General features: G+C 39.6%; 1 protein-coding gene and 1 long non-coding RNA gene across 5 annotated transcripts; one reads left to right on the top strand and one right to left on the bottom strand.

Moving 5' to 3' along the window:
* Positions 1 to 2,742: 2,742 nt before the first annotated feature.
* On the bottom strand, positions 2,743 to 16,899 carry LOC111249955 (uncharacterized). 4 transcript variants are annotated; one of them, XR_002673140.2, is made up of 11 exons: positions 16,742 to 16,899; positions 13,300 to 13,529; positions 12,708 to 13,000; positions 12,311 to 12,506; positions 10,961 to 11,057; positions 9,805 to 9,939; positions 9,477 to 9,587; positions 7,946 to 8,219; positions 7,502 to 7,647; positions 6,825 to 6,996; positions 3,422 to 3,822 (listed from the first exon to the last, which is right to left on the bottom strand). XR_002673140.2 is itself a non-coding variant. In XM_086987135.1 (6 exons), exons 3-6 carry the CDS (start codon positions 6,381 to 6,383, stop codon positions 2,978 to 2,980), a joined length of 336 nt encoding a protein of 111 aa, XP_086843261.1. In that variant the 5' UTR covers positions 6,384 to 6,386; positions 6,825 to 6,996; positions 7,502 to 7,643; the 3' UTR covers positions 2,743 to 2,977. The 4 variants fall into 4 exon arrangements, 3 of the variants coding, with proteins under 3 accessions (XP_086843261.1, XP_086843262.1, XP_086843260.1); XM_086987135.1 differs by lacking the exons at positions 7,946 to 8,219; positions 9,477 to 9,587; positions 9,805 to 9,939; ... (3 more) ...; positions 13,300 to 13,529; positions 16,742 to 16,899 and adding exons at positions 2,743 to 2,988; positions 5,586 to 5,719; positions 6,266 to 6,386 and having other exon boundaries at positions 3,750 to 3,822; positions 7,502 to 7,643; XM_086987136.1 differs by lacking the exons at positions 7,946 to 8,219; positions 9,477 to 9,587; positions 9,805 to 9,939; ... (3 more) ...; positions 13,300 to 13,529; positions 16,742 to 16,899 and adding exons at positions 2,743 to 2,988; positions 6,266 to 6,386 and having other exon boundaries at positions 3,750 to 3,822; positions 7,502 to 7,643.
* On the top strand, positions 7,546 to 11,183 carry LOC147756197 (uncharacterized). The gene is made up of 2 exons (XR_015326439.1): positions 7,546 to 7,683; positions 10,970 to 11,183. It is a non-coding gene; the product is annotated as an uncharacterized LOC147756197 (long non-coding RNA).
* Positions 16,900 to 16,918: the final 19 nt, after the last annotated feature.

Below are 16,918 nucleotides of genomic sequence, written 5' to 3'. Positions count from 1 at the left end.
ATAAATTCGGGCAGTTAGTACCGACAATGATATAGTGTCTTCAAAGGGGTCTCACGGTAAAATGATAGTTTTAAATTTTATTAAAGATTTAAATGACGAAGTTTTTTAAAATAATGTTGCATAATTTTACCAATGTTGCTTGCAACCAAACGTTTCAACAAACACAAATTGAAAAGACGAGAACATCATTCGTCCGTTAATCTCTTTGAGGAATGCGCGGCCGTTTTTAAATAATGCAGTACAAAATGTGCTCCTTCACGAAAAAAATGCCTAAAAATATGAGTTATCTAAGGCAGTACATCATCACCCTTAGATTGATATCAACATGGATAGAACATAAAACCAATGCGGCGAGTGTTCGGGTACTGATTTTTAATAAGACAACACACTGAAGCCTAACATGCAAGGCCTAATCATTTACTGCCAGCAACGTTGAAACCTCAGTGTCTACTCGTATTGTCCAGGCAAGGGTAGGGCATAGCCATATTCCGAGAGAGTCAACACTGAGTACTGACAAAGTATAAGAGAACTTTGTCTTCTACTGTTGCTATATGCAAGACAGGTAGGCTCATTAGTGTTGCGGTTTCCGGAAGGGCAACTTCTGAAACGCCTGACGCAATGGAAGGCCTGCAAATGTCTTACAACAGCTAAGATTGTAATTTGAAAACGATCGCCTTGATCCTGTCGACATTGGGATCGCCGTAATATGGCCAGAAAGAAAATTGTAGCAACACGTAGTTGTATTAAGATGTTACGCCCACGCAGCAAATAGTGTTTTTTGTTAAAAGCGCATGAATAACGTTCTGTAAAGGAAACTTTGTCCGACCCTGTCGAAGGTTACGCATTCAGAGTTTAGTGTATGAGTCTTAGCGTTCTTCTTAGAGCAGGATGCGTCAACGGAACTCTTATGGTCTTCGAAAAGAAGGGTGGATCGCTTCTTTCCGCTCGTCGTCGCATATTAAAGTTCTTTTCAAGACTGAAAGAAACAGAGAGACATGGCGCGTTCGGTAACTCCTCCTAGTGAGAAAGGGTCTGTAGCCGGCCAGTAATCACCACGCTCACCAGTGGGAGCTAAGGGTTTGTGGAAGTGTTTCGCTTACACATTATTTTATTAACAGAAATATCTCCTGCTTGAACGCACACTTTAGCTCCTGGCTAGACGCAATCCGCCCGTCCCGTACACAACGTTAGGTTAGGCTGACGTTTCACATCTAGCGCTACCTCCGCTTCTGCGATCCAGTTCGATTCGTTATCTATGGACCATAGTGCGACCCATTCGTCACGCTTTACTGAGCCTTAAAGGCGTTGGAACTCTGCGACGATATAATTTTTGTGGGTCGTGTTTATGGCTAGGCTCGGTCCTTGGAACTTACCATGTATAAAAACATATTCGGTGCAGTAAGCCTCAAGAGGCTCACCAGGCGAGTGATAGAGCGCACCGAACGCTCAACAACGGTGCGTTTAGTCATACCCACTATCGATACATTAGTTGGTTCTTAGGATAAGAGTGAGGCGGCTGTGCTCGCGTACGATGCGGCTAATTTGGCCAAGTTCCCAATTTTTGACAAGCAGCTAGAACCCATAGGATTTTTATCCAAGGCTACATTTTAGTTGAGTTGGATGAAAAGGCTGACTTCTATTTTTTGCAAGTCAAGGGCGTTGCGGAACAGCTGAGGTGCAGCAGGCCTTCGAACCTCATTCGGAGCAATGTCTAAGCTAAGAATTTTCATCCTAATAACGATAGATGTAACGTGGTGATTCCAGAAGGCGGAACCAAGTTCCGTTTAGCGCAACAGTACCTGCTGTTCGGGAAGCACACAAGTAATAAGCTAAACTTCGATAATAGGGTCTAAGGGGTAATCAAAAAAGTTGACATGAAGCTCATTACATTCCAGGTTTCCTTAACGCGTTAAAATACAACTACAATATATATATATATATATATATATATAAATTGGTCCCTTCAAATTGGTAATGGATCGACGGTAAAAGGATCACTTGGCTATCATTATTTAGAAGAAGGTCGTAGATTTTGGTTCCTGTTTTTGCAATGTTACATAGTAAAAATGTAGTGTGAGATTTTCTGAGACACCTTATTTTTTCTACCTATTATGCAGTAATTTATGTATATGAACAAGGAAAACGCGTTTTGTCATAAATGTAAATTACTACCCATTTCGGCGATGAGCCGCCACGAACAGCTTAAACAATAACGATCTAGTTTATCTTGATTAGCGAATGCACATCGTTTCACGCCGCCAAATAAAGTAAATGATCATTCGTTATCGCCAAAAAAGATATCGTTCGAAGAAAATGTATCAGTCAGAGCAGGTGAGCGTTTCTCGTTGTTGAAGTTTCCTTTGTGACATGTTGATGTCAGCTGGACGAGCGACCTATTCCGTAGAACCCGCTACTTTTTGAAAATTTACAATTGCGCATGTGTCCACACAAAACAATAGCGGTTTGTAGCACTGTGAAAGTTCAGCTAAAAATCGTTGCGCTGACAATAGACCCTCTATATATACACTTCACGGCGTGCCAGTAGGGACGGAACACAATAACTCTATTGCTCCATAAACAACTTTAACAAGATTAAGCCGAAGGCGTTCACCTGCTTTATATAGGAGCGTGTGTTTTATAATTCACCCCATATGTACGACCGAAGCTAGCTGAAATTGCTCATACCCGAGACATCTTCACAGAATGAAAACGTTTCATACTAACAAACAACACACACTTACATCCGCTGCCGATACTAGTACATACAATACGTTTTTTGCGGTATAAAATTTTTTTATTAGAAATATATTCTATTGTGTTTTTGTGAAGTGGTGCATTCAGATCGACGATGAGATAGTAGGCGATAAATTATAACTCAATATTCAGATGCACATTTGAAAGATGTTCAAAGGTTGCCTAAGCGTCTTTGATTTAGGAAACAGTAAGCACAATCCTGTTCTGTATTTTCGATCAGCCATCAAAGGAAGCCTGCAATCAGGTATAACGAACCTTGTGCTTGAAATGATCCATTAAAGTTAAACAACTTACCTACAAGAACCGCTTCCTTTTCCAATTGTAAACCCATGTAGAAGTGTCATTACAACTAAATACACAAATAAATCAATGTCGAAAACACACATCCGTAAACGATTGGATGGAGAAAAAAAAAAACTATTTAGATATGGTAGAGAGGTTAGACGGAGTCGTTGATACGGATTAAAGCTGAAATATATTTGTTCATCTTTCGTCCAGGGAAATTTGTGAAAATAACTGTCAAAGTAAGACTCTTTGGTGTGATTCGTAGAAGCTGCTTCTAGTTAGGTTCTTAAAATTCAAGCCCAACCTTAGGGTAGCTAGTTATCTCTACTAAACAAATCTGTGCGAAAATTGTTTCGTTTTACGTAAATCGTAAAGAATTAGATTTAATGAAGGTAATTTTATTTTTTTGTCTTTTTTTTTTTTGTTTTTTTTATTCTTCTAGCACGGCACTAGTGAAGAACAAATGACGAGTGAAGGACGAACTATAATTAGCCTCTCACGCACGGTTATCAACATGATTAGATTCAAAATGATTAATTATATATCGTCTATGAGTCATTTGACTTTTTCATCAACTATCGTTATTGAAGTTGAGTTCGGACTGTTCTCAGGTACTGTCTTTCTTTCCAGAACCCTCTTACGCTAGAACTAGTGGGCTAGATTAAACACCGTTTTTTCCGCCGTGAATGGTCATCGCCGTCAAGCGATACCTTTTCTCCTGAATGGAAGATACGTGTCGCGCCGTGACCGAGGGGAGACCATATTCGCGTGCAACTGCGGCACCTAACAAAGAAATGAAAAGTACCGTTAATATGATAACTTGCATGAAAATAGGTCGCTCCGTAGTCTTCTAACGTCCCACCTCTAACGCCACACATGCATCTCAGGTAGCTGTTTTCTAGAAATTACCATAATAATAGTTAATGAACGTTTTGAAAACGACTGATACAAACGAAAAAGATTGATATGAATTGTTGGTTACCATGTGAGATAAGAACGCCAAGCTTCATTACAATTCCACTGATCAAAGGGAAATAGGGGCTCCATCCGATATCTGTTGCGTATGCGATTCGCCCCGTAATCATACTAATTCAGCTTGCAAATCGTGCTTGTTTTGTAAATAATGGTAAGGTCCGTAGTACTAGCGACGCTCCTCCCCTTTACGATCCTGTCAAAACCTAAACCTAGCAATACTCCATAACCTGAATTTCGCTTCCTAATTGCTTTAAACAATTTTTCTATTCCTAATATTTAAAATACCGGATAATAGTTATATATTCCAAGATTTTAATAAGAGAAGTCTTTTACCCCGATTTCCCCTTGCCCTTTCAATAAAAACGCTTTTCTGATTTCTTTACTCCCATTCTTGCCCTTTAAAATTCCAGTAGTATGACTAGGTTTTTATCGTAAGCCAAAGATTATTGCGTTTTTTTTTTTAATTCAGATGTATTCACTTTATTAACCCCTGTTAATAAAGAGCTTTTGAATTCAATATGTTAGATTGGATCAGGCTTAATTGGAACCGCTTAACGAAATTGTGCTTCATGGAACTCCGGTGTGCACTGCTAAGTCACTACAGTTACTTACTTTTTTTTTTTTTTCGGTTTTTGTAGTTCTTGTAGTCAAACAATATTATCACTTTCGTACCTCATAGCCTTAAACACGGTCTGTTCGTATCTGAGTCTTTTACTGATAGTGAAAAAAACTTTTAGTTAATGCGTGTATATAACATGGGTCTGCTCATTAGGTTGTCGTAAGAAGAACTTGTTTTTATTGCGTACTTTTCTCGAAAGCGTATCATAAACTTTTTAGAGGTGTAAGGGCTATGATAATTACTTGAATAATATACAAGGGCTTGCAAGCGCTATTTCCTGCATCTTATGAAGGAGTATAAAAACACAGCTACCGCCTTCAAGTCGTGTTCATTAAATTATTAGAAATCTCTGCGGTTATGGAAGTTTTGTCATGACTGGTTTGCCTCTATTCTAATACACAGTAGATGGGACAATCTGAAAAGTCTTTGGCCTTTTAAGAAAGACTATGTTCGCCGAGGATCTGTGGAGCCATGTATATGGGAGACGTCATTGTAGATAGACACATCCCTTTTACCCTCTGGATGAGGTGAGCATCCTTAAAACGTGGGCTGAAGCCATTATTTGGTCTTTTGATACAGGAATGCCCGTCATGGAACGAGCTCCAGGTGGCAACCCGTTTATCGTTTTGCGATTTATCTATCAAAAGAACAAGAGATGGAAAAATAGCTACAGTTCTTGCCGTTTCTGATTCAGATCAGACGGATCTGCACATATCAAAACGTATGCCAAATTCCATTCGTATTGCTCTAATGTTAATAAAAGCGCAACGTGGCGAGTACTGTGATATGAATATAAAATAACTCCCTGTAATGAAATAAATGTATCGGCTATTGTTACAACTTATCAGAACTCTGACAGATATGATTAGATTGATCGGACACCCTATACCGAAACAAGCGGTGGTTGGGCTATGTGCTCTGGGTAAATATCACAGGCGCAGGCTTTACATACGTTTTTCATCCAATTCACAGCTTGCACAGTGAGTCGTGGATTCCTAAACTGGAGATAAAGGAAGCGCAGATTCATTCGTGTAAACTGGGCGCTTCGTCCACCCAGGAAGATAATATGCTCATACAGATCAAAGCCTGGAAGACAATGGCACATATCCTTTTTTGTCCTAGTTTTTCAATTTGTATAGCACACTCGCAACGATTAGCGTCGGTCAGATTACGTATCAATGAGATCAATCATCTCCTCCGGTGTTAAATAAAACAATGGATCTTCTTCAGGAATGCGATCTTCCTTCATCATACGTCGAGCCACAGTTCATATCAGAGAGATATCAGAGAGCTTTTGTTATTTAGCTGAGAATATATGTTACATGGGGTTATCGCTGCCTCCGTCTTAACATTTAACGGCGTTTTTTGAAGGTGATGCGCGCAATAGGTTCTTTGATGCTCGATGGCGACCCGTGATTAAATCTTCGCCAACCACTTATAGATCACTATTGTATAGGGAGCCCAAAAGCTTGGACGATAATGTGTTAGTTGGGTTTATATTTATGCGTAAACTTGTTCAAGGTAATTTCACTTGGGTTGTTTATATATAAATTTAAGCTGTGCGACACGTCCAACCTATTGTTCGAAAGTCAAGTCGAATATGGTGATCTGCTTTTATCAACAAGGATTTACCTCTCCCACGAAGAGCGATTCCCGGATGAAAATGGATCACAGCCTCATCAACCTCTTTACGAGCCCTATAATTTCTGTACATACTATTTTCCATGTTCCAGTAGTAGATTCGACGCATCGACTGTGATACTCCGACGCCAACGATGTCGTTACAAGGTGCCACAAGGACACCAAAATCGGAAAAAAAAACACGATTTGTTCAGTATAGTGGACACAGGCTAACTTAGATACAGATTTACTTCGTCATCACAGGTACGATCTCTCGTTCCAATATGTCGGATGCCATAAATAACGTACATTTGATATCTGTGTGGTCTAATAATTATCAATCAATCAGCATTTATTATACTTTTCCAGTTAGAAGAACGGCGAAAATCCTTAACAAAATTGGTAGTCGATTACCCATTTTAGTCCTGATAAAGAAAGGCAGTGTATACTTGTGCATATATTTATTGATGTATGGGTCAAATTCGATTCAGTTGAAGGCTTTCAGTCTCCGACCCACTTTCGGGTTTAGAGTGCCTCACTCTTGCACGACACTACCAAGGAAGTCATATACCTTTCGGTCGGTCCCGTAGCCCGGCAACGCTCGACCGTGTCTAACCAGTCCAGTCAATTAGTCAGCCTACATCACCATATTACCAATTTACTTCGATATGTGCCAATATGGCAAAAAGGGCCACATTGTTCACTGAACCGTACGTGATTGCCTCTACGTGTACGTCGCCCGTCTGCAAAAATAGAGAGCGTGCCCTTATGAAAATGTTGCTTCGTTATGCGTGAAAACGAATGAAAATATGGACAAAAATACTAAAACGTACAGAAAAATCTATTTTTGATACATTTGTCAAACGTGCCAGCATAAGCCAGCTAAAATCAGATCTAAAAATATGCACATGTCGTACAACAGTGAAGCGAAAATCATTTTATTTAGACGTTCACATTAATGCGGTCTTTTTAACTTGGAAGATGAAACTATCAGTAACTAATTGTTATGATGCAAGCATCTACGTTTGCACGTAGAGGAAAAGCCAACGTGTGCTGTGCAATGGGTAAACGAACTACTGGCACGTTTTACAGCAACGTTTTCGTCCTATACAAAAGCACCTAGGTCATATTAGTTGTTGCATCATAACGATACACCGAGAGCAGGCCGAAACAAAGACTCGACGAAAACAGCATCACAGTAAGATGAGGTAACGTTAATAAAGCGTAATAAAAAAGCGTTGTACTCACGATCGCCATTACTTCCGGGTGCCGGAGAGCTTCGACAAGCAGTTCCTTTACTGTAGCACAATCAGAAACGTGAGAGCAATGCCCATTCGCAACGCGATCGGAACTTTCGAGTGCACCGGCAGTCTGCCATATTTTAACGGCGCGCGCTACAATCGGACAGCAACGGACCAAACGGGGACCTGGTGAGCTACCTTCCACTCAATAGCATACATACATACATACATGCATGCATGCATACATGCACGATTTGATACAAAGTACGTCGTGCAAAGCGCTAAGTCCTACCATTTTACTAGTAACACGTGCGTTGTTTTGATACAGATGGTGCTTGACAAGTACACCTGATTAGTGCATTTTACAGTAGAAATCAGCTCTGTATGGGATAAAATGCGTTTGTTAAATCCAGCAAGCGGAAAGGAAAACTTCTAACATGTGTAGTCTCACCTTGCACACGTATTTCCTTTTATCATCGTTGCTTTTGATTACTATATTTGTCGTCGACGAACCGTCCCGACATAGAGAATGATATTATGTCGTCTTTAGTAGTATCTCCAATTCCATGTAATTTACACAGTCGAGAAAAGTTTCTTTGTTTTTCAATTTATAGAAGTCAGGTTTCTTTAGTTTTTGACACACACTAGTTTTCGACTTAAGCCGGAGATCGCTTGCAAAGAACAGCTTGCTTTGGTAAGTTTGCTCAACTTCGTTTGAGTCAACCCTGAAATCGTAAATTGATTTGAGCCAGACGGAAAATGTCATGAAAAAAATACTGGCTATGATGTGTAAGAAATACTTTATATCTCACAAAAGGACATGTTCCGACATCTTGGCCCTTTGCCTGAGCTTCCATTCGCTGCTTGACGAAAATTGAAATGAAAAAAAAAAAGCTTGTCAAATGTTCCTTTTATCATTATATGCCTACTAGAGGAATCGGCGGTACACTATTTGCATTTCGTATTTCAAGCAACTGGTATCGATCGAGTAATCTCTCTACAACAGAGACAAGGGAAATATAGCAAGTAGTTCAAAGGCTAGGAACAGTGTGTGAGTGTTAGCTGAGGCAGTAATTGAAACAACATCAAGCTCCATTGATACCCTATAAAAACTACTCTGTGTTAAAACGTAGGTGATAATCCTGAATCGTACCCAATGCTAGCTTTCGATAAAGTATCAAATTCAGCTACAAGTCCGCTGTTATTTTCATAAAAAAAAAATTCAAATTTTTCAGCGATGTTATCAACGGATGTCGCTAGCCGAGCTTGCAGGATGAACAGCTTGCCCTGTTATAAATAATCTACTGTTAAATATAATACGCTGCTGCGAATAGAAAATGGTTATCATATTAGTGAAACTATTGAAGGATAGGCGTGTTTGACCTAGCCTCAAACTCTTTTGCTTGCTTTATGTGCCTTTGTGTGCAGATAGGCTTTCTATCCGAAACAAATTTGCATCGTTGGCTAGATCACTGGTTTTGCAACATCGTCGGTCAGTGTACACACTCTTAGTTTATCAAGATAATTTTTTCGCAAAGAACTATGGCATCTTTCTTAGCTCATAGGAGGCCCATTCAATGTCCATTGAGTTAGCATACTCATTTTTTAGGCCTAGGTGCGCAACCTGGTCATCGTTCTTTCTGTTGAGCGATCTATTACTTCTGATCTTCTGTACCATCTCCGCTTTCTATGGACACGATGAAGACAAGTGAAGTAATTGGTAAGTGTATTATTACATGTGCCACTGTGTATCAGCACATCTTTCTTAGATTTCACACAAAGTTTGGCTTACATAATTCATAATTTATTATATCTATTACATATTCTATTAGTAGAATTTCTTGTATATTTGCGTTTCTATTAAGTATGCGTAAATTCGTATCCATTGATCTGCCTGACTTTCACTCGTAAGATAATTAATGCTTTGATTCCGTACCAAAACATGCTGCGGTCCCGTCAGTCAGTGGATCGTGGATGTTTACCTTTTAATAAAGTCTCTTGGTGTCCAGGTTAATAGATTTGATCTTCAACAGGCCATTTACACTTATGCTGACGATGTACGTATCTGAATCGGCAATTGCCGACCCGACCCTCTGTAAAAAGCGTATTAGATATTTAATTAACTTTTTCATTCGCAAGTTTCCTTTTTATTAGTGACTGAAGGCAATCCTGAGCACTTCTTCTCGGAAAGTTTCCTAACTGTAGACATTTAATATAGTATCAGACTGTTGCGGGTTGTGAAATTGAGTAACTTCTAACTGGTGGGGCTAGAATGACTTTTTAATATGTGTTAGAACTAATTTCCCTTACTTTTTGGAAGGTTGTTTTAGCGCTCTGGGGACTTCTGCCGCCATAGGACGACTATTCGCGTTCTCCTATGTAGTTTCTCTATTTATGACGCCTTGAAGTAGATCAACAAGTTATTCACTTAAGGTACAGGAAGCCCTGTAATCATATGGACTTAGATCTGGGGAATAAACTGGTTTATTTTTTTTTGCTCAATTAAGCAAGTAACTAGGGTATAGCAAATCTGCATTCACTCTTTCATTTTCGGCAAGTATTTCTGCGGTGGCAGGTGCCTCTGATATAAATTGCAGGTACTATTATTACCTTACGTAAGTTCTGCAACTTGCACGTGGAATATACCGTACGGATTTCCAGCCTGCCTAAAGTCAATTCGTGGCAGATATATTTTTCGCTCAGTTTCCCTATTTTCAGTGTTAATATTATAATTCTGAGGCGCTTGTCATCGAAGACGCCAGTTTTGGCAGAGACAATCCTTAGACTGCAAGCTCAGCCCTTGTGCAAAGCTTTCCTGTACTTTATATCGACTTTGCCGCTGCTCTTTAACATCACAATTTCCATTCTTCAAACGTTTACACTACTCACTGTGCTTTCGATAAAGGTCTATTTGCCTACCGCGTTCATCAATCTTCGATGAAGCATTGTGGCCTTCAGTGAACTGATGAAGATCCGGTTAAATTTACGTTAGCAGAAATGAGTTCAAAGGACTTGTAGTTCCGACATTAAAAAGCCAAAAGTCTCGTAACTTCGTGTCAGAAGTGACATGTTACATGCGTACAATTCTGCAGACTAATCGTATTATATAGGAGCTTCTCCGAGTCCGAAGTCCGTTGATATGGCTCAGAAGTCAAATCGATTGATACTGGCTCGGCATCATCGGTATATCAAGGGACCATTCATTGCTAATGCCATTAATGAATGCACCTGATAAATTAATACTTTAACATACAGACCTATGAGGAGGTCGATGTGAAAGGCTTTCTTATGCTACACAATAATTTTGGGTATTTTTTGGATCTCATGCAGACCACAGTATCTATGTGTATTTAGCATTTGTAACGTTACCATGGTAATCACTGCATCGAGTATTGCCTCAAAGCGGCAAGGTACCATTGACCATTTGATGGATAACGATGAATAAGCGTGCGTAAATTTTATATACCTTTTGCAGATTCTCCACAGAAATCAAAAGCAGTTCATTGATTACATTGCACGGACGATACGCGGTCGTTGTCACGCAGACGCCTTGAGAAACTGAGCTAAACAATACCGAATTGGAATACCATTAAGTTGATCCAATTTTAAGTTAATTATTGTCCTAATGTGTGTTTGCGTGATGTAATAACGTTATTGATTAAATAAATATTTCCATTATGCTACTGTTAGACCTTGCTTTAAACAGCCGGCTCCCGTCGCAAACTGAATAGTATGTACGTTTCTTGTCTGGGTTCAAACCTGTGTCACCCTATGCGCTCCTACGAGAATAAGCGAACAGTTGTCTGTTACACACTTGGATAAATCGAAATCATCTCAACACTGGAAATTGGGTTATTGCGTCGTAAATTCAAAGGGACGCGCGACGAAATGGGACCTCTCAAGAAAAAGCGGCCTCTGTTTTGCTGTATAGAGCTGCTATTGAATTGCAAAGAAGCTCTAGAGCTCTCTAGAGCGTTCGCTTGACTAGCTAGAATGTATATACGATTTTTCCATACTATATGGTTCATCCCTGTCTGTTGTGTAGAGCTAAATTCCAACTTAATTAAATTGCAGTATATATTGATCTTCCTGCATCCTGTATGCCTTCCACAAAAAAAAAACAAACAAAGATTTTTAGCTAAATTCTTCAATTATATAATTTCAGCATATGTATGCTTCTCTGACAAGTGTAACATATATCGATATAAATACCATAACTGGATAGTTGTGGGCGATATTTGTCAGTACGGCTAAACTGCTTCCTCCGCCTCCAGTGAGAGACCCACTTTGACAAACAGAGTTAGTTAACGATAGGACGTGCCTTTTACGCGAGCGCATCCTCTTCGGCGTGGCGAGTTAATGGACATATGATGGTATGCGAGGATTTCCGTCAATTTCAAGGGACGAGACGCTTCATACACATCAGCGGGATATAAGAAAAGCACCCCAAAGATTTGATTCTAGGCTATACGTAATTTGGCACCCGATAAGCCAAAGTGGCAACGGGCAACGTCATCATTGCGCTATCTTTGAAAGCTTTATATCATCATAAAAATTGTCAAGCAATAATGTTATTGCGCTAATAAACTTCAAAATATATCCTATGAGTAATTTTTGGCGTATACTCTCGTATCTGTACCACCCGCCAGCGCAACGCTCACTCCAGGTGATCCCATCCACTGATGATTTCAATAGTAATTCCAGTGAGCGTTTTTTTGCAGTATGCGATAATTTAGATATCTTTGAATGAGTCTGCGAGGAACCGAAGCGTATATGAATTTATATGTTACTAAAAGTTGACGTGAGATTTACTTACTAGTTTCTGCTCGTAGTTGATTCCAATGATCGATTTCACCCAAGGCAATGCTGCCGCAGTGTCGGGTAGTTAAAATGTGCAGACAACAACCTCGGACTTATGCCGCTAACTGCGACCTAGGCCATTCTGAAGTTCATGTCCTTTACACATCGTCTGGATCGTACTCTGCAGCATATCATAGCTCGTTTGATTGACGCTATAAAATAAATTCAGAAATTGCCGTTTAATTACGTGCAGTGTATTTGGTATACGATGTACGATTTTCTTTTACCTATAGTGGCCGTTCAATTAACAACTATAACGAATATATATATAGATATCTCGTTCAGTGTAAATGTTCATCTTCTAGATAAAAGGAGCGTCGGATGATAAATGAAAGCAATACGTTCCCTGTTACCTTTGTATAACCTGTGATCTTCACCGAACCTTCCGCGGTGTCCCTAGAGGTATAGCTCTATCCCTTTAACTTCTAAAAGCACTTTTCCTGTCGTTGAGGGTACAGATCTAGCTGTTTCGGCTAGATTCTGGCTGTGTCCATTTAATATGCCAGAAAGTCGCCATCGTGATCGGTGCAGCCATGGACGAAATTTCCGCTATAATAATGCTTACGAAAATCGCAGTGTTGCTTTTGTCCAGTCAATGACCATATTCCTTACAATAATAACAACGTTGTCCCTATATATTGAACAACTGATATAAAGAGAAAAAGCCATATTATAGTTAGAGAGAAACACTTAGTAAAGCTCATTCTCAAACTTATCATCAAATAGAAGACAAAAATAGTAAAATTACAGTAACACAGTAGCACATGGTCAGTTTTAGAATTTGATAACTAAGGTATAAAATTTATTCGCTGCCCAAGAAGTCCAGCATTACCGACGTTGTCTCTAGGCTTATATCAATCTAGATAGTAAACTACTAAGGTCTTTGTACACGAAACGTTTGGCATAAAGTACTGGATTGATAGGTTATACATATTGTCAGCTTACATGAAAATGGCTGGGAGACGCACAGGATCTCCATAGCCTCAAAGTGGTTTAACTACTCCATTGAATGAAATCCTCCACCTGAGCTGTATGGGCTCCATGCGAAGACTTCCAGCCGAAAAATATTCGTTTGAAGAACGATCGACCACGATACCGTTCGCTTTTGAAGTCCACGAATTACCGGGTCCTCGTTCTACCCGAACAGTAAACGACACGCTTGCCAAACCTTTTAACTGATCGATCGTATAATATCAAAAACAAAGAAAATGATAAAAACCTTACATATATGAATACATATTCGGTGAACAGTAACATATTTAGCCTATGTCTTCCTGAAATGGGCAAATTGCATCAAAATTTGGTCGGTGATTTGATACGTGTAAAGGTAAATATATATACACCGTAGAGCATATACCTTACAATGGCCGACAATTTTAATAAGATACTATTAGAAGTATTTCTAACGTAACGTATGCTAATCTCAGCTTCAACTCTATTGGTTGTTAGAAAAGACAACTATAACATTTCATGCATGGCACGCGTTTGTTTTACACAGTGTACTAACACTCACTTCTAGCATCAAGTAACATAGGGGAGGGCTTTATATAACCCTACAAGTTGGCGTTATATGGGGTTTCATGCGAAAAACTCCTGTGGTTATGGCTAGACTAACTGACAAGTTCGACAAGATTACGGTTCGTTTATAAGATTCTCCTGCGGGTCGTAAAGCCGGCTTTCGAACGTCCCTTCTCGTACTGGCAAATCTACGAGCTGCCTCAAGTTCAAGAAGTAAAAAGGAATTGTAACCAGGAGTGTACCGCTCCTCTTTGTCAACTTGAGTGCGTTGATGCATGATTATCATGGCTATGTAGGATACTGGTATCATAAAAAAGGTATAATATATAAAACCCATGGCTGTGAATATTGTAACATAACGTAACGCGTCGGCATTACTGTTCTGCTAAACGACGTGTCCTGCCAATCAAATCGCCCAGTTTATTTCAGTGTCAATCATCATGCTGTCATATAACGGACTACCTAATGTGATTAGAAGGCCAGAAGAGCTCTCTATTGCAGAATCAAGGCAATACCTTGGTATTAACTGGGTCAAGAGTTAACCCTTTCAAGTGATACTTAAAAGTCAGAGAGAACATCCCTCAAACCTTCTAATTGCAAAAGAAAAAATAACAGAACAATGTGCAGTCCCATTGTCCACAACCAAACCGCTATATGCCCATCCGTTTCAGGTGTTTCCTATGCCTTGAATTTCCTATTTCACGGAACGCGTTCAACTTTCGTTTACATCTCGATTGGCCAACCAACACTATTTCACAGTAAATATGGAACTGTAGTACATTGTCTCGCTGCTTTCAAGTCCAACGCGATTCGACTGCATTGGGCTTCATAGCCGCGGGACGCTGTCCTTTGTAGAGTAACGGTCTAACGCCCAAGAATCCTTTAAGTCATTGCTATCGCTGGCCTAGCTGTAGTGGATAATGATCTAATTTTCAACATTATGCGCTTATGTCTCTTATATTAAGGTCAAGTGGTTATACAGTTAAGGCCAGAGATGCTAGTACCCGTTTGATGCAGCTATACAAGTCACATGGTTATCGTTGAAGATTGCCCAAAACATTCTGTTCAGTCGAAAAATATGCTTGAAGTAGAAAAGCGTATCAGATGGAATAGCTTTCAGGCCCCTTTCCTTATATGAAAGAAATTCATGTTGAGGCCTTGGAGACGACAACACTTAGCATCTAGGTTTCGTACTGGCTGAAAAATTATGATTTTACCCGTTCCGCCATGTATCTAACCGGTTTCGTCGCAAATGAGCCCCAATGAGTCAACGATAAAAAGTGCCGGATCTATGTGGTGCGCCAGTCAGGGGCGTGCAATGGAATGCTCGTTACGTGCAATTGCGTAAACTATTCCAAAATAGTTTGCTATATTGAACTGCGTAGGATAAATAGAGCTATATGAAAAGTAGTCAATTGAAAATTGCTTGTGCTATAATTTAATCAGTAATAAAATTTATAGTTTCGTAGTTTCTATGCTTAAGCAGACGATTTTAGTGAAACAAGTGTCAAAACGTGGCAAAACCCTTAAATGATAAGTATGGCCGAAACAGGAACTCCGTCAGAATGACCTTCATTAGTCTAAAGATCGTTGATTTGTCTTATGTATTTTTCAAACATTACATTATAAGCCGAATTGCATGCTTAGTGCTAAGCGAAAACTTGCTAAACGTTGATAGCTTGCTATGAAAGCTGTGCAGCAAACAGAATCCTATGCGTCTTCATTACACTCTATTTAGGACACGAATTTATGTGCCAAATGTATAACTTGTTTTTATAAGGCAGGCCTGAAGCACCACACACAACAATGTCCTTGGGCCATGAAAAACTCCACAAACGTACACACGCCCCCTATTTCTCGCAACGACCCCGACAGAGTACCCCGTATTCTACCCAGCCTGACCATCTCTTTTCGGATTCAAAGAAGACCAAAGGATGATGACTTGTGTGATCTTTGAAGAGCAGTAGGATAAATAGATGGTTCGAGAAGTGAATCACAATAGAAAGGCATTTTTAAAAAATCTACAATTTACGAACGCATTTCTGAGCATTTTCGATTCAATATTGAGGTTAAACGGGATTGTTTTTGGCGTTACACGTGTAGCTTCTCTGGCACGTCCGTTTGCGTCAAGCGCTCAAGTATAGGCCTAATAGGTAGCTGCCATCAGTGGTAACAAATGACCTTTACTTAATATGGCTTACTGACCTTTGTCAATTGTGAGTGAGTCACCTTGTCCAGCATACATACGGGCATTTACCAATACGTTCCCGGGACTGTATTATATCAGCGTTAAAACGTACTTGGAGGCCAGTGGCATTTAAAAGTAGGACACAGGTTACTGAATGAGCAATGCCGTTGCGACACGGTTGAACGAAACTGAATAAAAAATGTCCGATTTATCAAAGTGCATTAAAATTGATACTTAAGCATTATCTATATGCTTTCATTTTAACAATATCCAATGCGGTTCAGTAGAAAGCCCAATAAATTTGTCAAGAAGATAAATCAACTATACGCGCTGCTTATTTAGCGGCTAGACAAAATAATGTAGTTATTGTTCATTGAAAGGAAGGTGGGGTACTCATCTATTCGAAGGTCTGGTTAAGCAACTGGGCTGTTCTTTGAGAGTTTCCAAACTATCTGTTTCGTGTACTTATTTGCTACGTTATGGTTTTTAAATACAGCATTGACCATAGTGGGTTTAGACTCGTGCTGGAGCCGGGGTACAAATGCTTCGTACTATTAAAATCAGGTCTAAGAATTTGTCATGAATGATTCCAACTTTACTTGCTACTTATTTTCTAGCATCGTGCGTTCTAAATTGTTGAATCCGTGTAGAACGGTTACCAAGCTAAAAAATTCTGCTTACAAAGTACAGATATCGACGAAACGGTACGAATAGGTGACAGGCACACTTTCGGGTCATATCGGCTTCCGCTGCTGTCGCTGCGTTAAAGAGCTTCATCAATTACTATGCAAGTGACACGTCACGAAAACAACTTAAGGGCTTTATTTACTTTGTTTATTGGAAAAATGCTGACAATAA

The sequence above is a fragment of the Varroa destructor genome, unplaced genomic scaffold (genome assembly GCF_002443255.2).
Source record: "Varroa destructor unplaced genomic scaffold, Vdes_3.0 BEIS01000004.1, whole genome shotgun sequence".
In the NCBI taxonomy this organism is placed as follows: domain Eukaryota; kingdom Metazoa; phylum Arthropoda; class Arachnida; order Mesostigmata; family Varroidae; genus Varroa; species Varroa destructor.
The sequence above is the reverse complement of the archived record's forward strand: the minus strand, read 5'-3'. Positions and strand labels throughout refer to the sequence as shown.